Source organism: Cibotium barometz, chromosome 22, assembly GCF_041138505.1.
Source record: "Cibotium barometz isolate CiBa-2024 chromosome 22, ASM4113850v1, whole genome shotgun sequence".
Lineage (NCBI taxonomy): Eukaryota > Viridiplantae > Streptophyta > Polypodiopsida > Cyatheales > Cibotiaceae > Cibotium > Cibotium barometz.
In genome coordinates, this window is record NC_141067.1 from 43,418,797 (window position 1) to 43,440,038 (window position 21,242).

Genomic DNA, 21,242 nt, shown 5'->3' on the forward strand with positions numbered 1-21,242 from the left:
AAACGCAGATGGCTGTACGGCTGGTTCACATGTAGAAAACGCAGGCTGTATGTTGATTCAGGGACTGAAGTGATGCTGGTTGCAGGCGCCTAGGGCTGTAGGGACTGCTGAACTGCAGGTGTTGGATGAACAAGGCTGACTGAAGCAACCTCAAGCACTCCAAGGGCTAGATGAGACTAGTCTAGTGCTGAAGGCAAGGGAACTCATAGGGCTGAGGAGGAAAGCTCTTAGCACACTGAAGACTGAATGAGAAACTAAGCCCTATGCAAGCCTATTTATACTAACTGGAGGCTGGTCAAGTTGGCTGGTCATTTATTTAATAAAGTTTATATTTATAAATGACAATAAATGCTAAATAAATACTATAAAATATGAAAAAAATACCAGATAAATCCTAGTAAATTCCCTAAGGCTTCTGGGATGTTCTAAATGATGCATAGGCATATGAATGCATATTGGGTTCTAAAACTGTACAACTGTTGCACTAGTGCATTCCATCCCCAGACATATGGCCAGACAGAAATTTATAACCAGTTGGCCTTTGATGTCCTCAAGTCATACTGTTATGACCGGCAGTCCAAATGGGAGCACTATCTTCCATTGGTCCAAGCTATCTTGAACGACACTCATTCATCCAGTGTCGGACGGACTCCATATGAAGCAGCCTTTGGTCGCCGTTTTTCTTCTCTTTTGACAAGAATGGTGTCTCCATCTTTAGAGGCTAATAAAACCACGGAAGCATTTTCCGAGATCATTGAGTCAGTCAAGGACCGCTTGACCAAAGCTCAAGAAGCATATAGCAGACAGGCAAATAAGTCTAGACGAGATGTCCACTTCAAGGAAGGGGATTGGGTCTATTTGCGTATCATGAAGCAGAGATTGAAACAAGTGGGCAAACGTTGTTCCAAGCTTTCATTCCGTAGTTTTGGCCCTTTTCCAATAGTTAATTGACTTTTTGACAAATCTTACAGGCTTGTACATGTGCATAGACATCATGCCTTATCTTTGGCCAATAAAAGGACCGTTCTAATTTCTCGAGGGTACTGTTGATACCCCTATGTCCTCCAACTAAGGAGTCATGGGCATCGTGGAGAAGAGCAGAACGCTTTTCTCGAGTAACACAGAGACGGTTCTTGTAGAACAACCAACCGTTCTGTACTGAATAGTGGCCAGGCTCAGAAGTGAGGGCCAAACTATACTGAGTACCAAACTCAAGGAAGTCGACATATTGGTCTTTCATACTATCCAAGTTCTTCCCCGTGATTTCGAGAATGATAGCTTCTTGGACTGCCTTGATGTTGGACTTTCGACTGAGAGCATCTACTACTGGGTTATGCTTACCAGGGATGTATTCAATCATACCTCCAAACTGTTGGAAGATTTAACTTCACCTGGCCTGTCGATCACTCCACTGGGCATTGGGCATAGTCTGAAGCCATTTAAGTGCTTGGTGGTCTGTTTTCACTGTGAAAGTCTGTCCATAAAGAAAAGGCTTCCAATGTTTGAGCGCTGTGATCACACCCAAAAGCTCTTTGTCATATACCGAATAATTCTTTTCGGCGACATCCAACTTTCTGCTATAATATGCCACGGGTCTATTGTCGTGTTGGAGGACTGCACCTATGGCTACATTGCTGGCATCGGTGATGACCTCGAAAGGTTCGTTCCATGATGCTAACTTTAATACAGGTGCTTCTGAGGTAGCTTTCTGGAGTGCACGGAATGCATCAAGTGCCTTACCTGTAACTGAGACTTTCTGCTGCGAGTCTTCACCCCCTTGAGCAAGTCGGTCAGAGGTGCTACAAGGTTGGAAAACTGATGGACATGGGTACTATAGGCCTGACAAAGACCTACGAATGAACGGATTTCTTGGGCGGTCTTAGGAATGTCCCAATCTAAGATCTCCTGAACCTTTGATGGGTCCAGTCTAATCCCATCGGAACCGATGATGTAGCCCAAATACTGAACTTCCTTAACACCAAAGACAGACTTTTTTGGCGTTTATATGATCTCGCAAAAGTTGCAAGACTTTCTCCACATCTTTCTCATGCTGCTCCGCAGTGGTTGAGAAGACTAGTATGTCATCAAGGAATATGAAAACACACTTCCCAATGTGGACTGCGAAAATCCTAGACATCATCTTATTGAAGGTTGCGGGTGCATTTGTAAGCCCAAAAGGCATGACTACGAACTCGTAGTGACCACGCTCTGTCCGAAAAGCTGTTTTTGGAATGTGAGCTTCAAAAATGTGGACCTGATGGTAACCACTCTTGAGGTCGATCTTAGTGAAAAACTTAGCATCGTCTAAACGCTCCAAAATGTACTCTATCCTGGGCATAGGAAACTTATTCTTGATAGTGAGTTTGTTTAATGCCCTGTAGTCTACACAAAGGCGTGCAGACTTGTCCTTCTTTTGGACAAATAGGATAGGTGCAGCAAAAAAAAGGAAGAAGGCCGAATGAATCCGGCTCGGAGAAGCTCAGATAACTGCTTTTCTAACTCGCCCTCTAAAGTTTTGGAAAGATGATAGGGAAACCTGCTAGGAGGATCTAATCCAGGGACCAAATCAATGTGATGGTCCTCAGGGCGAGAGGGTGGGAGACTGGGCGGGAGATCGTCCCTAAGCATAATGTCCTGGTGTCTGGATAGAAGGTCTGCTAACTGAGGGACTGAAGATGTAACGGATGCTACTAATGAGGTAGGGGCTATTTGAGCACGAACATAAAGGAGTGCTCCTTCTGCTCCTTTGCGGATAGCTCGTCTGGCTTGGAGATGTGAAATCAATGGGATGCCAAGAATGCTTCTATCCCGATGAATCATGACAGGCTGAGGAAAACCTTTACAAATAGTAAAAGTGTCCTGTCCCCAATTGGGAATAGGCTCATACTGACGGAACCACTGAATTCCTAAGATCATGTCACACCCCAACAGAGGAGAGACGATGAAATCTCGTTGAAATGTGGCCTTCTGAACTTCAAAGGCAAATTGCTGTGCCTTCTGGGAAATGTGGGTGCGAAGACCAGGTGTAAACCCGTCCACATCCAGATGATATGGGACTAATGTGCAGTTCAATTTATTAGCCAACCCGTCCACATCCAGATGATATGGGACTAATGTGCAGTTCAATTTATTAGCCAACTGGGGAGAGATGGCGTCTTCAGAACTACCCATATTGAAAAGGACTACAAACTGTCGGCCCTGGGCAGAGCCATAAGCTCGGATGAGGCTCTTCTGAGCAGCATCGCTCTCACCCTCCTGCTTAGCATCAAATACCACGGATGGCATAGGGTGTATGGAAGGTAAAAGTTGAACTGCATTTGAGGTAGTAGGCGGGGCTGGAGGAGCTGGGGAGGCTGTGGCAACTGTGGCAGAAGGAGCTTTGGCGGCTTGTGCCGCTTGCCATTTGTGGCAATCTGTCAAATCCCCACGGATCCCCTCGTGATCGATACTCGAATCCTGCAAACAAACGAACAAACAAACAAGCAAGGGGGTGCAGGCCTGACTTACCTCCCAACCATGACAGCTGTGGGCAAGCCCACAATCTTGGCTGTCCCCACCGAGCCACGAGCTGAGCTAACTAGGATGACGTACCGACCAATCTCCTCCTCGCGACGTCCCATACCGCCACGAAGCTGCTCTCGCGGGCCTTGAGACTGCTGTCGGCCTCGGCTGGGTAAAGCAGGTGCACGTCTGCAGCACTAGATCCAGGCTCCAAGACCATAGAGCTCTCACAAACTCGCGAGACTCTCTATAATACAATAACTAACCTTGGCCACCCTTTTATAGGCTCTTGGCCGGTCATCGGGCGTCCACACTTGGCCGCCCGTCCGTCCATACTTGGGTGCCCGCCCGTTAGTATATCCCTAACTCAGCTCGTCAATCAGCCTGTCTAGTTCCAAGCTTCCCCAAAGCCTCGAAACTAGTCTTGGATGCGTGTAGCACACGGTAGATACACACTGTGCACATGACATACTCCCCTTCCTCTAAGAGCTCACTCCTGAGCTCACTAAAAAGCCAGGGTAATCTCTCTGAAGAGTAGTCAATGTCTCCCATGTAGCGTCCTCCTCAACACGATCCTTCCACTTGATCTTGTATTCCGTGATAAGCGTACTACGCAATCTTCGTTTACGAAATCCAAGAATGTTTTCAGGTTCGTGCGGAACAAATGTCATGTCCCGGACATCTATGATTTCTTGAGGAGTAACTAACTGATCTGCTCCACCCAGTACTTCCTTAAGTCTACTGACATGAAATACAGGATGAACTTTCACATGAGAAGGCAAATTCAATTCATATGCAACTGAACCAATCCGTCGTGTAACACGAAATGGTCCACAGTATCTAGGGGATAATTTCGGAGATCTACCTGTCCGTAAAGTCTCGGAATCTTTTGGAACTCGCAAATATACCATCGTTCCTTCAGAGAACTCTCTAGGTGAACGATGTCTATTAGAATAAAACCTATCTTGGTCTTGAGCACTTCTAATAGATTCCTTCGCAACTTGTAACATTTCTTGCATATCTTGCAAAAAATTACGTGCTGCATCATGCTGAAGTCTTGAGAATCCTACTGTAATAGGTGATCTTGGTTGAAAACCATACATAAGCATGAAAGGACTAAACCCTGTACTCGTATGCTTAGTACTGTTATATGCAAATTCTAACATAGGAAGATAATCCTCCCATGAACTCTGTCTTTTGGATACATATGCTCGAAGCATATCCTCCAAAATCTGATTCACTCTTTCAGTCTGGCCATCAAATTGAGGATGATCAGAGGAACTCAAATTCAAAGTTGTTTCCAACTTCTCAAAAACAAGTTTCCAAAATTCACTCGTAAACTTAGAGTCCTTATCACTGACTATGTCTTGCGGTAACCCGTACAGTCTAAACAATCGCTCGATAAACTGCTGAGCTAATTGCGTAGCTGTAATAGTCTTCCGGGTCGGTAAAAATCTAGCCATTTTTGTCAAGCGATCTACCACAACCCAAATAGAATCGTGGCCTTGATGTGTTCTTGGCAATCCGGTAATAAAATCCATGGAAATACTTTCCCATTTATTACCTGGGATTTGCAAAGGATGCAACAACCCAGCCTGTCTAAAGCGTTCAGCTTTATTTGCCTGACAAATCTGACACTTGAGAACGTAATCTTCTACATACCCTTTCATCTTCGGCCAATAAAAAGTGTGTTTCACTAATGATAGTGTCCTGTGTACCCCAGGGTGTCCAGCAGAAGGGGCGTCGTGACACTCCCTCAGAATCTTGGACCTAATGTCCGGGATCTGTGGTACACAAATTTTGTCATTACGGAACAGTAAACCATTCCGAATCATCCACTGGCTTCCTACAGCCTGAATGGTAGATTGCTCAGTCATCGAGTCTTGATCAATCAATGAGCTCACGTCCTGGATCTTCTGCCAAAATGGACCAAAATAACTATCAGTCCTGCAAAGCCCTCTCAATGACTGAAATAAGTCAGTAGAAATCTCGGTGAACGACAAAGTATTCACCTCTCTAATCCGACTAAGCGCATCTGCAATACTATTCATGGACCCTTTCCGATAACGGATCTCAAAATCAAAATCTTGCATTAACTCCGCCCAACGAGCTTTCCTACCTCTCAAAAAAACAACAAAACCGCGAAAAGAACGAAGTTGTTTCACTGTTCGTGGTATAGGCCAGTCCAAAACCTTCTGAACTCGGTCATAGTCAATGCTCAATCCATCTCTAGTGATCTTGTGTCCCAAGTAAATGATGTCGGTCATAAAGAACTCACATTTACTTAACTTAGCATATAGTCGATTCTGTCTTAAAATAGATAAGACAATCATGAGGTGTCTGACATGATCCTCAAGAGTACGACTATATATCAAAATATCATCCAACAACACCACCACAAATTTTCCCAAATGTTCACGAAAAAGATCGTTCATCATTTGCTGGAAAGTGGCTGGAGCATTGGTTAACCCAAAAGGTAATACAAGAAACTCGTAATGGCCATACCTAGTCCGAAAGGCGGTTCTTTCGACATGCCTTTCATGAATACGTATCTGGTGATAGCCAGTACGCAAATCTATCTTCGTGAAATATTTCGCTCCTGCTAACCGGTCAATCAGGTCATCTGATCTAGGGAGAGGATAACGGTTCTTAATTGTCAGCTTGTTCAATCTCTTGTAATCTATACACATCCTCCAGGTATTGTCCTTCTTTCTTCTAAGCAACACAGGTGCACCCCAAGGTGATTTACTTGGACGGATCTGGCCCATTCTTAAATAATCTTCGAGTTGTTTAGCCAACTCATCTTCCTCAGCTTGGCTCATCCTATAAGGTGGAATACTCACAAGATGAGCACCAGGGATCAAGTCAATACGATGATCTACTGCCCGTTCAGGTGGTAAACCTGATGGCAGTTCCTTAGGAAATACATCTTGAAACGAATCAAGTATCTTCTGTAATTCTTTGCTTTCGAACACACTTAATTCATTCACATCCATGGAAGGGATGAAAAAAGAAGAAAGTGGAATCAATACACAATGGAAAGCGGTATACAAAGAAGAATCCATTATATTTCCAAAATCAATTGTATTTACAAGAGATCCCTGAGAGGGATGGATACAATCACCTAAAATACTATACTTGGTGTCCCTATGCTGAAAAGAAAAAATATGACTAGACCAATCTATCTGGACGTCAAGAGTCTTAAACCACTCAATCCCTAATAACAAGTCTACATTTTCCAGATGCATAACATAGCATTCCAGAGTATCTTTGTAGTCCTGAATCTGGATTGGAAGCATCTCCACCTTGCGATCCCAAACTTGTCTTCCCGCAGGTAGACGTACCTCATAGGTATGGTCGCTGAGTGTCGTATCAAGACTCAATTTCTGCACAAGTTTGTAGTTAACAAAGTTATGCGAACTGCCAGGGTCTAAAAGAATGTGAATTTTATGGCCATTCACTTCTCCATAAACTCGGAGAAGATCATGCAAGCCAAATACCTTAGAATTGAACAGACAATCAGAACAAGTACTAGGACGAGAAAGTACAGTAATTGACGTACCTGTCAAAGACAATTGGTTAGCTGCCTTTGGCTTGGGTCCTGCGTTTGACTTGGTACCCTTTTGCTTCGGGCACTCATTACGCATGTGTCCTTTTTCTTCGCAGATAAAACAATGTCCTTCCTTCTTGAGCTTCAAAGCCCTAAGGAGTCGTTTCTTCTTCGCTGGTGTCGAACTTGAATTCTTCGAAGGTTGGTCCGAAGACTTGCCTTCAGTCGTGTTAGCCATAGGTGCGGAGAACTTTCTTTTATGCTTGTTCCCCTGCTGGGTAACGGGTTTCGACTTGGAAGAGACCATCGTATCATCATAGATACGAGCTGAATGGATGGCCTCGTCCAATGTTTTGCATTTGTTATTTTTAACCTGTAATCGGTACGAGTCGCGTAAACCAGCTACGAAAAACCCCAAAAGAGTAGTGGGATCCATCTTTGTAGCTTTCATCTGCAAGTCACGAAACTTCTGGAGGTAGACCTCATAAGTGAGGTGCTGCGAGGTCATGGTCAAAGCTGAAAACCGGGCAACAACATCGTAATCATGCTCTTTCTTGAGGAATTCTTTCTTGAAGATATCTTCAAATTGTGCCCAAGTCGTTGGCTTAGGGTTCAGTTCCTTCCACCAAAGCAAAGCTTTGCCGGACAGGAAACCTGCTGCTAACTGGATCCTTTTTTCCATCATCATATGGATGAAACTGAAAGTGAACTTGCCACTTGTGTAGCCACGTGTCCACGATCTCCTTGGTTCGCTGCTTTTGCTCGCCCCTGAACGGTTCCGGAGTAATATTGGGGCCTAAAGCTGAAGCCAAGGTATCCATACCCGAGAAAGTAGAGGGGGTAGTGGTCAATAGAGCAATGGAGTTCTGCAAAGCTTGCATCTGGGCTGCGATTTGTGCCTGACGTTCCGTTGAAGAAGCTTCGAGAGCTACTTTGAACTCTTGGAAATCTGATTTTGACACAAAATCATAAAAAAGATCGGCATCCGTACCGTCCGTAGCCGGCAAGCCTTCGCGTTCCACGAGGGGCTCCAACTCTGATTCTTGGGTCGACATCGTGAAGAGGGTACGTGGAGAGAAAATTCGATCTTTGCACAACAAAAGTGCGAGCGAACTTGAGAGCTTGAAAACTTGAGAACTTTAGAGATGTGTGGCAAGAAGCCCACTTGAGAGGTTTATAAAGGTTTCCCAAAAGCCCAAAAATCTCCAAGAGCTAGGCTTAGCTTTTGCTTTGCTTTTGTGTTTTTTTTTCTTGAATAAATATATATATATATATATATATATATATATATATATATATATATATATATATATATATATATATATATATATATATATATATATATATATGGATATTCAGTTTTGTGTGTTAATTTCGTCGCGACAAGTGTGCTGATTTCTGAGCATTGAAGTTACCAATCTCCGCCGAAGCTTCCGCATGTTACAGGACTTTATTAGAGCTTGGTTGAGTAGGTGGGATACACATTTCACCATAGTGCACTAACGAGAGGAGCACAAGATTATGGAGGAGGAAATGTTTCTAAGAGGTGGTGCCTTCACGTGGTGGCAAGACCTTGAAGGTAAACCCATTGCTCCGAGAACTTGGGAAGCTTTCAACTATGTTTACGGAGGCTTTTGTGAGAGAGCTTTACAGGAGTGTGGACTTTCATTGACTGCAGACTATTCAGTTGGGCGGGAGGACATCTGAGGCAGTCATCCAGGAGTCGAGAGAGTTTATTACTAAGTTCTCTGACCTCCTGTCTGCCTTGCTTTTCACAAGCACTTTCCTGGGATTATCAGAAAGACGTGTGGTGGAAAACGATCAAATCCTTTGAGGATATATTACATTTTGCTTGTTGGGGTAAAGGCATAATGCCCACCCTGATAGTGTGTACAAGCCCATAAGTTATAGTAAATAGTACACTTAGTACTTTTAATGTACTAAGTGCACTATGTGTACTAGTGCAATATACATGTGTGATAGGGGAGTTACACAATCATGCCTCATGAGTTGACTTATCCCCACAACTCTCTCTCTCTCTCTCTCTCTCCCTTGCTTCTCTGTGTATGTCTCCCATGAATGAACTCTAACCCTAATTCCTGTTTCTCCCACACAACTGGTATCAGAGCTTAGTGATCCCTCTCTCTTCCCTCTTCTCCTTGATTAGCAGGCACCGGCTCGCAGCAAAGTGTTGGTGGCCACAAGGCGTAACCCCACACAACTGCTCTCAGCTAGCAAGGAGTCAGGCGCAGCTAATCAAGCGAAGGCAGCAAAGCTGGCGCTAGGCGAAACTGAAGCAAAAGCAGCGCCAGGCGTTGAGCGAAGGCGAGAAGCGTGGAGCGATGGCATAAAAATACGCAGGCGAAGGCGTAATACAACAAGCTGGCTACGTGAGCGACTCTAATCGTGCAAGCGCTAGGCGAATACGTCAACGAGCGGAAACACATTAGCGAAGGCAGGGCGGACAGCGCTGGTCCACGTCACCCAAGGTGCAGTCCGACAAAGCCCACCTTCCAGTCGTGAGGCGTTGCTGCAGTCCCGCCACTGTTGCCACACCGCACTTCATCACTGCGAGAGAAGCCATAGCTTGTCCGTCTGGTCCTTCGCCTGCCCAAACTGGTCCTTCGCCTGCCCAAAAACAGCCACGTGTCCTCTACAGCAGCAGCAGCTAATTATCCACACGAATCAGCAGTCAACATCAGAATTGCCCCTCAAATCAGAATTGCCCCTCAAATTCAGCCCAAAATTAGAGGTATTTTGCTTCAATTTCGGGAATTTTTATGTCCATTATTTGCAATTGAGCAGGTACAGGTGCCAAATTGCTCAAATTTTGAGCAAAAATTAGCAAAATTGGGTGACATTGGTCACACCCCAGGTCAATTGGCAGGAAATCGGTGACATTGGTCACATTTGCAGTCAATTGACAGGACATTGGGCATTATAATTTGGGGCTTTTGATGTAATTGTGCAATTAAGCACTCATACATGCTGTATGATGTGAAAAATCGCACATTTGGGCAAAATTGCAGTAAATTGCAGTGCAAATCAAGGGGCTTTTGTGCCGATTTGGTTGATTTGCATGCAGGCGATCGCATTTGATGCTGTGGATAATGTGCTGATGCCTTACAAGCACTCAATGTGCCTGTAAATCAAGGGGGTTTTATGTATTTGATGTATATGTGGCCAGGGGGAAGCATCGTGAACACTCTGGATGCCTTCATGTGCGTCAATGTACCATGTATGATCAGAAATTGATCTCAAATCAAGGGGCTTTTCAAGTTCGTATGCTTGTTGAGCTTGGCAAAGCAGCAGGCAAGACTTTTATGCCTTGAATCCTCAGAAATCAGCTTGCAGTCAAGGGGCTTTTGCCCAATTTCTGTTCGGGACTGTTGTATGCAGTGTACAGGACTGTAAAAGTCTGATTTTCACTCATTTGGACAGCCAGGAGAGCATTTATTGCTACTGTACTTGCTGGTACAGATTTGGCACAGCTTTGTGCATGTTTTGGCATGGCTGTACATTGTTTTGAGTGACCAAAAGGTTCAATTTCAGCTGCTGTACTTGCCGGTACAGGTTTGGTACATCATTGGTGAGCACTTGGTACTGCTGTACAGTACTTTGGAAGGGCAACAGAGCACATTTAAGGTGCTGTCCAAAATCTGCAGCAACCAGATTTTGGTGATTTCATCACATAAAGTGGGAGAAAAGCTCCATGATATCAGGCATGTGCCTGAGATCAAGAAGAATCTACTTTCTATTGGACAGCTTGATGATGCTGATTATGTTACCACATTTGGTAGTGGAAAGTGGAAAATTAGTAAGGGCTCACTGGTTGTTTCCAGAGGCTCTAAGGTGGACACTCTTTACTTTATGCATGCAGGTGTTTGTCACCATGCTAATGTAAATGCAACCGAGCTGCCGGAAATTTCTATGTGGCATAGCCGGTTGGGACACATGAGTGTCAAGGGAATGGAGCAATTGTCTCGTTTGGGTTACTTGCCTTCTCTAAAGTTTTCAAGTTTTCAGTTTTGTGAGCATTGTATATATGGTAGGCAACTACAGTGCCCCCACAAGAAAGCTCTTGGACAGAAAGATGCTCAGTTAGAGCTTGTGCATACAGATGTATGTGAGATGCCTCAGCTTTCTTTGGGAGGGGCAAAATACTTTGTGTCTTTTATAGATGATGCCACACGCAAGGTGTGGGTTTATCCTCTTCGTTTGAAGAGTGATACATTCTCAGTGTTTGAGAAGTTTGTTGCTCATATTGAGAATCAAACTGGTAAAACACTGAAAGCTTTGCGTTCCGGCAATGGTGGAGAGTATATGTCCAAACAGTTTCAGGACTTTTGTGATGCTAAAGGCATCAAGAGGGAGCTCTCTACTCCTTATGATCCTCCACAAAACGGGACAGCAGAGAGGATGAACAGGACCATTCAGGAGAAGGTCCGTTCTATGTCGTCACATGCTGCATTACCTCATGGTTTTTGGGCTGAAGCTGTTATGACAGCCGTTCACCTTATAAATAGGTCACCTAACACGAGGCTTGGTGGGAAAGTGCCAGAGGAAGTATGGACAGGGAAGCCTCCGTCATACAAGCACTTGAGAGTGTTTGGTTGCGTTGCGTACGTGCACATACGCAAGGAAATGCGCACCAAACTTGATCCTAAGTCTCATAAATGCATATTCCTAGGATATGGTGACAGAGGTGAAATGGGGTATAGACTTTGGGATCCCGTGAATAGAAAGATTATACGCAGCAATGATGTCATTTTTGATGAAACATGCATGTATAAGGAGCCTGCAAAGCAACAGGAGCCTGGCAGAGTCATCTTTGATGATGATGGACATCATGGACAACAACAAAGGGCTGTAAATCAGCCATTACAGCAGGAAAACCAGCCCTTAAATGGTGCTGAAAATGGTCCAAATGGACAGCCAGAGATGGCAGAAGATATCCCTATGGATATACCACAGTTAGAGGAGATACCGGGCATGATTTTTCAGCCTTATGGCATGGAACAGGAGCCACCAATGGGTGATATGCAGGCTGGACAGCAACCTGCAAATGATGGTCATTGGGTACGGAGGTCCACAAGACCCTCCAGAGCCCCTGACAGGTTTGTTCCAGGGGTTGACTACTTGATGCTCACTGACTGTGGGGAGCCCTCATGTTATAAAGAGGCTTTACAGAGGGCAGACAAGGCTCTTTGGGAGCCTGCCATGAAGTTAGAGATGGATTCTCTGCATAAAAATGGAACTTGGAAGTGGGTGCATTTGCCTGCAGGCAAGAAGGTTTTGCCTTGCAAGTGGGTATACAGGCTCAAAGTTGCACCAGATGCAAAGCCAAGATACAAAGCCAGGTTAGTGGCTAAGGGCTTCAAGCAAGAATATGGTGTGGACTTTGATGAGATCTTCTCTCCAGTGGTCAAAATGACCACACTTAGAGCTGTGTTGGCTTTGGTTGCGCATGATGATCTGGACTTGATTCAGATGGATGTGAAGACTGCTTTTCTTCACGGTGATCTCCATGAGGAGATATATATGCAGCAGCCAGAGGGTTATGCAGTAAGTGGAAAGGAGAAGCTTGTATGCAAGCTGAAAAAGAGTCTTTATGGGCTCAAACAGGCAGCAAGAGAATGATATCATAAATTTGATACATTCATGAAATCTCAGAAATTCAGGAGAAGTGACATAGATCACTGCTTGTACACCAAGAAAGCTTTGGATGGCAGTCTATTGATCCTCATCTTGTATGTTGATGATATGTTGATTGCCCGAAAATCTCGTAAGGAGATGGATGCCTTGAAGCAGAGGCTGCATCAAACCTTTGATATGAAGGATTTGGGTGATGCAAATCACATCTTGGGTATGCGGATACTTCGGGACAGAAATCAGCATGTGTTGTATTTGTCTCAGAAGGAATACATTGGCAAAGTCTTGCAGAGGTTCAATATGGACGGGGGGAAGAAGACTAGTACTCCTTTGCCTCCATATGTGAAACTCAGTGCTATGGACAGCCCACAGTCAGATAGAGACAGGGCTGATATGGCCAAGATTCCGTATGCTTCAGCTTGTGGCAGTCTCATGTATGCCATGGTTGCTACTAGACCGGACATTGCATTTGCAATGGGGGTGGTTTCTAGATACATGGCCAACCCTGGTAAGAAGCATTGGGAAGCAGTGAAAGGTGTCATGAGATACCTGAAGGGCACACAGGATATGTGCATTTGCTTTGGCAAACCGGATGCATTAGTGCATGGTTACACGGATTCGGATTATGCCGGTCATCCAGATAACCGGAAGTCTACTACCGGTTATGTATTTACATTCACAGGAGGTGCTGTGTCATGGATATCCAGGATGCAGAAGTGCACTGCCTTATCTACTACAGAGGCCGAGTATATTGCAGCCAGAGAGGCTTGCAAGGAGGCATTATGGCTATCTCGGTTAGTGGTTGATTTGGGTTATAGAGGGGGTATTCCATTGTTGCATTGTGACAGTCAGAGTGCCATCCAGTTGGCAAAGAACCCTGTTTTTCATGCAAAGACGAAGCATGTGGATGTGAAGTATCACTTCATCAGAGAGGTGATAGAGAACAAGCAAATTCAGCTTGTTAAGATTCATACGGATGACAACCCAGCTGATCTGTTGACAAAGAGTTTGCCTCCGGAGCGGTTTGCTCATTGCAGACACTTGATGGGCATTGGATGAGGCCAGTTTCAGCCTTGATATGGCCTTGTATATTATCATGTACATGCTGATTTTTTCTTTTCCTTTACTTAAGGGCACTTTGCCTTTAAGTGGGAGGTTGTTGGGGTAAAGGCATAATGCCCACCCTTATAGTGTGTACAAGCCCATAAGTTATAGTACATAGTACACTTAGTACTTTTAATGTACTAAGTGCACACTGTGTACTAGTGCAATATACATGTGTGATAGGGGAGTCACACACTCATGCCTCATGAGTTGACTTATCCCCACAACTCTCTCTCTCTCTCTCTCTCTCCCTTGCTTCTCTGTGTATGTCTCCCATGAATGAACTCTAACCCTAATTCCTGTTTCTCCCACGCTTGTATCTATGATGATACAGTTGCGGCCGCTCGGAAGGATTTTGCAGGTCCTTCTGACCAGCGAAGTGGAAACGAAGAAGAAGAGAAAAGGGAAAAAGAACCGTTGAGCAGAAGCAACAGGCCAGAGACCTAGAGGGCAGGTCTCTATTTTTGAGCAACCAAAGTCGAGACCTCCTGGAAAGAGACCTTGACTAGATTTTGCTACAATCCTTGAAGCTCATAAAGGGGCCTGTTTTAAATGTCATAGACAAGGCTACTGTGCAGTGTCCATTCAACAGGAAGCCTCTTGGTGTTGGTGGCAAAGTTGTGCAACCACATGCACATGCACACTTGGTACAATCGTGTATCAGGAGTATAGATGTCTATTCTTGCAATAGTAATTGTGAGAAGGTGGCTTACCATTGCGTATAGTTTGGAGCCTATGGTTCGCTGGTGAGTACTAGACCAACTCTTCTATGTTCTGTGGATGTTTGTGTGTATGATAATTGCAGTGCATCAGATGTGCTTCTCGGGCTTTCTTTTGTTAGTATCGGTCATGGGCAGACAAACATGTAGCTGGATTCTTACTATGGGGTGTTTTAGGTTTGGCTTCCAGATTAAACTCTCTTTGCTTATACTTGCTACGAAGGTCTCGCTGATTACAAATTCATTTGATACTTTTTTGATGAGTTGGGGTTTCAAATTTAGCACCATACAACTAATGATGCTGCTTCTTTAAAGCATGAGTTACGACATGAAGGTTTTTCTCATATACTGAGTAACTTTGTTGCAAGCAATTCAACTTTTTGCTTTCAAAAGCAACCGGTCTTTCAGCAGCACTGTACCAGCCCCTTGTTACTGTTCCTGTCCAGTGTGGTCATCGTGCGTGGTGGGCACCATGTTCCAACCCTCCTTAGACCAGTACACTGTCGCTGTGTTCCAGCTGTTTCAGATCGCCTAGACTGTGTGGCTGTCATGGTTGCCTGAAAGAGCCTAGTGATTGCCAATGGTTGCTACTTGTGAACACCAGACCTCTGTTGCGGTTGTCACTGGTTCCAGCCTCCCACCAGTGGTTGCTCCAGCCCCCTGCTGCCGTGGTCACAGCCTTCTTGCTCCAGCCCCCTGTTGTCGCTAGCCTCTGGCAGATCCAGCTCAATGTTTGTGATCAGTGTCAGGAAGTGTAATAAGATGATAGATGTAATGGGAGATAAACAGATTCAGAAAATAAATATTAAAATATGGAATGAATACGCCCAACAGTAACTCATTCTCTTTTCAATTACTAACTGTGCAGGCGGGTCGGGACCTAAAGTTTCTCAGTTTGAGTATGGTGTCATGCTTCATTGGTGGTTCAGCTTTGTTGATGGTAATTTGGTTTTTGTTTTCTGTCTACATGCTGGCATTACTCTTTAACCGTCCACTAAATCCATTACTCTTTAACTCTTTAGATCACTATAAAGTCTTTTCCTATGTTTGTAAAGTTTATCTCAAAAATCTCAAAATGTGTTCTCTTCTGTTGATCTCACATGTTTCTTGATTTTATGCAGGCATTAAAAAAGTTGGGTTTTGGGCTTCAGGGTTTTTGGTGGACTCTTGCTTGCTTTCAATCAGTATGTATTCTTACTTGGCCATTTCTGCTCCATATCCTTATCATTCTTTTGAGACGGAAAAAAGCATGTGAGACAGAGGAAGGTTTTGGGTTAATTTTTAAAAATGGAAAAAAATAAGGAATCTGAGCAGGCGTACTTGGCAAATTTTGTTTGCTTGCAGGCACGCTTCCTTGCTTCCTATGTGCGTCTAAAGTCTGGGAAGAGTGTATTAAGAGATCCGAAAACCAACAAGAAGTTCTTGCAAGTCGAAATCTGATTGATGTAGTGCCTGAATTGGGTACAATTTGAATCAAATTTGGGCAAATTTTTATGGCATGCATATATTTGTGGGTGGTTTTCATGTACCATTAAACCATGCCCTGCATCTCCGGAGGTTTGACAGAAACTCAGTACAAAGGGCTTTATGTGAATATATGCTCTTATGTGTGTGTGGAGTGCATGTGTGAGAGCATTATCTTGATACAGAGTTCTACACCCACTATTGGGCACTTATGACGTTAGTGGGGATGTTGTAGTATCTAGTCCATACTACGCATAATAGAGTTGATAGTCTTGTGGGTTGACTACCATGAGTATATAACATGCACGTTCCTAAAAGGTGAATTTGGGCATGTTCTTGGATTCATCTAGGTATATAATTCAACCATATTAGCTGACATGCAATTTTGACATTGTCAAGTTTTCGTCCAAGTTGCGGCCAGTTGATATTGTGCTTATTCTTTCTATCTTTAGCGGTGCATTTGCCCTGTCAACTACTTATTTGTTGTACTAATTCTTTCTATTTGCTACTTCTCTTAGTGCTAGGCTTCATTATGTGCTTATTCTTTCTATCTTTAGCGGTGCATTTGTCCTATCAACTACTTATTTGCTGTACTAATTCTTTCTATTTGTTACTTCTCTTAGTGTTAGGCTTCATTATGGTCGAGTCTGCCTTGCATCTCCGGAGGTTTGACAGAAACCCAGTACGAAGGGCTTTGTGTGAATATATGCTCTTATGTGTGTGTGTGTGAAGTGCGTGTGTGAGAGCATATCTTGATACGGCAGTGATGACGTTAGTGGGGATGTCGTAATATCTAGTCCATACTATGCATAATGGAGTTGATAGTTATATAGTCTTGTGGGTTGAATACCATGAGTATATAATATGCACGTTCCTAAAAGGTGAATTTAGGCATGTTCTTGGATTCATCTAGGTATATAATTAGGCAAAGATTTCATGCCTAGTGGTATACTTGAATCCTTAATAGGATCTTAGAATGAAGTTATACAATCAAATTTCTCTATGTTTAGATAAATGGTTTCCATTATTAGATCCTTCATAAAAAATGCAAATGACCTTGAGGAACCAATTGCCACCACGGCAAAATCATGGTTTCCATTGTTGAGCGGAGTGAAATTAACCAAGCATACATAATGCAAAGTAACTATATCTTCTAGCATTATTGAGTGGAATGAAATCAACCAATCATATATATTGCAAAGTAGCTATGTTTTTCTAGAGATTTGTGATTCGTTTGTAATATGAGATTTGTTAACAACAAGAAATGCCACATTTCTCAAAGATAAATGTGGTTATAATAAACGTGCATGAATCAAGTCATTTCATTTGTATCCTCGTAGAAGACTAATACATCCCTTTTTTTCTAATAGCAAGCTTGATTGCATGTGGAAGAATGGAGGTAAATGGATACTTTTCGACTTGGCTTGAGAAAGATGTCCTTAAGCCAGAGGCATTCAATAGCCATATTATTGAGTCTTTGGGATTGTTTATTCAATGCTTGTCCTACTTGAGTTGATTTCCCACCTTGCCTCTAGCCAGCTATTGGAGATATTCCATTTTTCTTGGTAGGCCTCTATTTGCTCCTTATAATCATCCTTGGGTAAAGCCTTTGAAAAGTGTGCATAGCTTGAGAAACCTACATCCAAGAAACTATAGATTTGAGTTAGGATAGGTGGGGGTAATGAAAATCCAACTCTTCTTTTTTGGGTACATGTTTTCGTTGTGGGAAGTTTGGCCATTATAACCTTGAGTCTTGCAAATGCATGGGGTCTTGCCTTCAAGAGGTAAATCCAACTTCCCTTTGTAGATGTGCTAGATTTTTCAGTCACATCCTCACTCCATTGTCACGGCGGAATGCTCTTTTGCTAAAGGGGTGAAGGGAGAGCTCTTTATGCTTAGATGGAGGCAATAAGAGATGATCTTTCGTGATGGTTCTCTCACAGAAGGCGGGGGAAGAAGAGGCTAATGAATGCAAGCAAGCAAGAAGATGGAAGAAGGGGAGCTCACAAGTAAACTATTGCAAGGAAATGATTGTGTATTTCTTATTGTAAAAGATGACACATATACAAGTGACTACTTTTCACACTAGCAGTCCTTAGACTTTTCGTATTTAACATTAAGCACAAAGTAAGGCCTAGCATTGTCTTATAAAAGACAAGTGTCCATTCGAGCCAGTAAGATGGCAAAACGTGTTACCTATTCAAACAAGCATCTGTCTAGCATGTAAGAATTCAATAACATAGCACAAAGAGGGAAGAAGGGGAGCTCACAAGTAAACCATTATAAGGGCATGATTGTCTATTGTTTATTGTAAAAAATAACATATACAAGTGACTAGTTTCACACTAGCTTGGCCAAATGGAAAAAGGTTTGGTCTCTATTATTAGTCTTAAGCAAGTATGTACATGAAGTCCTTAGACTTTCCCTATTTGACATTAAGCACAAGGTAAGGTTGATTTATGTGTTCCAGCGTCATCATATAAAAGATAAGAGCTCGTTCGAGTCGATAAGATGCCAAAGTGGTAGATTGGACGAGTGAAACCATCTTAACCTACAAAGTGGTTGATATACCCCCCTTCCTAATGATGGTTGTATCCTCGTATCACCCATGGTGGTGAAGTTGTTTCTGGGGTAGATGGTCGAGGATACCTCATGAAGTTGGCATGAAATGTTAAATGGTATGATTCAAGAGCCAAATGTAGGGCAAAGTGGTGAGAAGCTTTGGGTGGCAGACAACACGCCAAAGTGGCATGGAAAGTGATATAGGCGATGTAGAGGATCTTCATACGAGACCTCCTCTCCTATTGTGGAAATGTATGGGATCCTTTAAAATTAGATAGTTGGGCAGTCTGCACCTTGTGATTGGCGGAATGAGTGCCAAGACCAACATGGAATGATTTGCATGGGTAGATGGTGGTCCGGATCTTCTTGGCACGATATAATATTTTATCCCGAGCACATGGCATGATGCCTAGAGAGTGCGCTTCTTCATGTCAAATATGTGGACTATGGGGTGAGTTTATGTTGGTGTTGAGAATTGGAATTGAAGCAAAGGTTGCGTGTATTGAAGCTCGTTGGAGGTATCTATAAGGTTGAGGGTTCTCTAAATGATTGGTCATACCATGAGTCAAGCTTACACTTGCCATGGTCCCTTCATCCAGAGAGTCGAAGTTGACAAGGTTAGTTATAGATGCATGTGTTTGTGTGTGCTATGAGATGCGAGACATGAAAAAAAAATGTGATTCATGTGGCAACGGTGCCAAATATGTTCAAGTGAAGAGGTTACCTTACCTTGCCAAAGCATGTGTCATTGGGTCTTACCGTATAGTTGCAAATTGTAACTTCTCTATGTAGGTGTTCTAGCTCATCCGTTGCATCCTTACTTCGTTGGTCACATCAAAATGCTCCTTTGCCATGGGGGTCAAGGGAGAGCTTTCTATACCTAGATGGAGGTAACATGAGATAATCTTTGATGGTTCTCTCTCACAACAAGTAAGGAATGAGAGGAAGTTAATACAAGAAGGCAACATACAACCAAACCTATGTAGCATGCATCCATCAAGTAAGAAATATTTAATAGCATACAATTAAACAAAAAGAGAGAAGAGGAGAGCACACAAGTAAAGTATTACAAGGGAATGATTGTATATTGATTATTGTAAAAAATGACTTATACACAAGTAACTAGTTTTTACACTAGGTTGGCTAAACTTAAAAATGATATGGCCTCTATTACTAGTCTTAAGCAAGTATGTACACAAAGTCCTTAGAATTTCTCTATTCGATATTAAGCACAAGGTAAGGTTAATGTATACGTTCCAACGTCGTCTTACAAAAGATAATTTTCCATTCAAGCGGGTAAGATGGATAAGCACCTTACAAGAGGTGAAACCACAAACCCCATTCCTAATGGTGACCACATCCTCACATCACCTAAGTCGGTGGTGAAGCTACTGCTTACCTAAAAAGGTGTGGATCAAGGATATGCTATGAAGTTGGCATGTGAGGTTAAGTGGTATGGTCTGGGACCGATTCCCAAGCAGATACATGGCATATTGATGAGAAGCTTTGGGTAGCCTAGTGGTAGTCGGCAGCTTGTTGAGGTGGCATGAAAGATATAGGCAATGTAGAATAACTTTTTTTAATCTTATTTTGGATTAACAAGTATGCTCCTCCAATTGAGGACATTAATAAGTGTCATGAAAAGGCACTATAAAAGTTATACATTATGAGACATTGGCCACCCAAGGCCTTAGTTAAGTAAGTTTTGGGCGCCCAAGTGTGAATAAGGGCCAAATGTATATAAGGCATTTTCTCATAATGAAAAGACACAATCCCCCTTTGTGCTATTTAGAGCTCTTCTTTGTGTCTTGAGAGAGAGCATTGTAGCATTTGTGCCTCTTCTATGCTTGTATGTTTCATGCTTGTGCGGGAGAGTGAGAGAGAGTGATCGCCTTATGCGACGGTGCGAGCGACTCTACGGTGACAGCATGGAGGTGGAGCTTGGAGGTTTGGAGCTAAACAAGTGAGCTTGGAGGCCTCAAGGGACTCAAGTTTGAAGCATTAGTAAGTGCCCTACGACAGTTGTGTTCTATTGCTCTTCCTTTAGGTGAATGCATTGAGTTCCCTCTTGGAGGTGTGGTAGCCCATAACAAACACATCTCCTATTGTGGAGCTGAGCATGTGTGATGTATCACAAATAGTTGCTCACTTTTTTCATCACCTTGTTTACTTGATGATGCATAGTTGCCTCTTGCTTACAACTTCTCACTTTTGGTATCATTTGCTTTTTATAGTAGTCCTTTGCCACACTTTATGCTATTTGCATTTTGATTTCTTTACCAACCACCTCAGCTTGTCTAGCTCCCCCCTCTCTCTAGAGTGGCCTCTCCCACCTATATGAGATTGATTTTCTTGTTCTTATTATTGCTGTTGGTTTTGATTTCCAAACTGACCACCACCTCATTCTCTACATAACGACTTGCCTCTATCTCTACCTATATTTGAGTAGAAAGCATGCTTATTTGCATCTCCAAAGGAAGAATCTCCCCCAATATTTATCTCTTCATTGATGAGGGGAGTAATCAGTTCCTAAGAATCAAGAATGTTCTCTTAAACACCAATAGAGATCTGAAACTAGCTGTATTCTTTACCAAGACCAGTCAAGTTCACATAGTGATCCAATAGAAGCAAGGGTATCTATTAAGAACTTTAACCTTCCACGAGCAATCATGTTTACTTAGCTTTCCTCT

General features: G+C 43.1%; 1 protein-coding gene across 2 annotated transcripts in view; it reads left to right on the plus strand.

Moving 5' to 3' along the window:
• LOC147626631 (protein DETOXIFICATION 46, chloroplastic-like) overlaps positions 1–16,432 on the plus strand; it is a 37,150-nt gene extending 20,718 nt beyond the window's left edge. For both annotated transcript variants that reach the window (XM_086816693.1, XM_086816694.1), the window contains 3 exons: positions 15,395–15,466; positions 15,648–15,710; positions 15,871–16,432. In XM_086816693.1, coding sequence (XP_086672819.1) covers positions 15,395–15,466; positions 15,648–15,710; positions 15,871–15,966 — 231 coding nt within the window. In that variant the 3' untranslated portion in view covers positions 15,967–16,432. The remainder of the gene's footprint in view (positions 1–15,394; positions 15,467–15,647; positions 15,711–15,870) is intronic.
• The last annotated feature ends 4,810 nt before the right edge of the window (positions 16,433–21,242 follow it).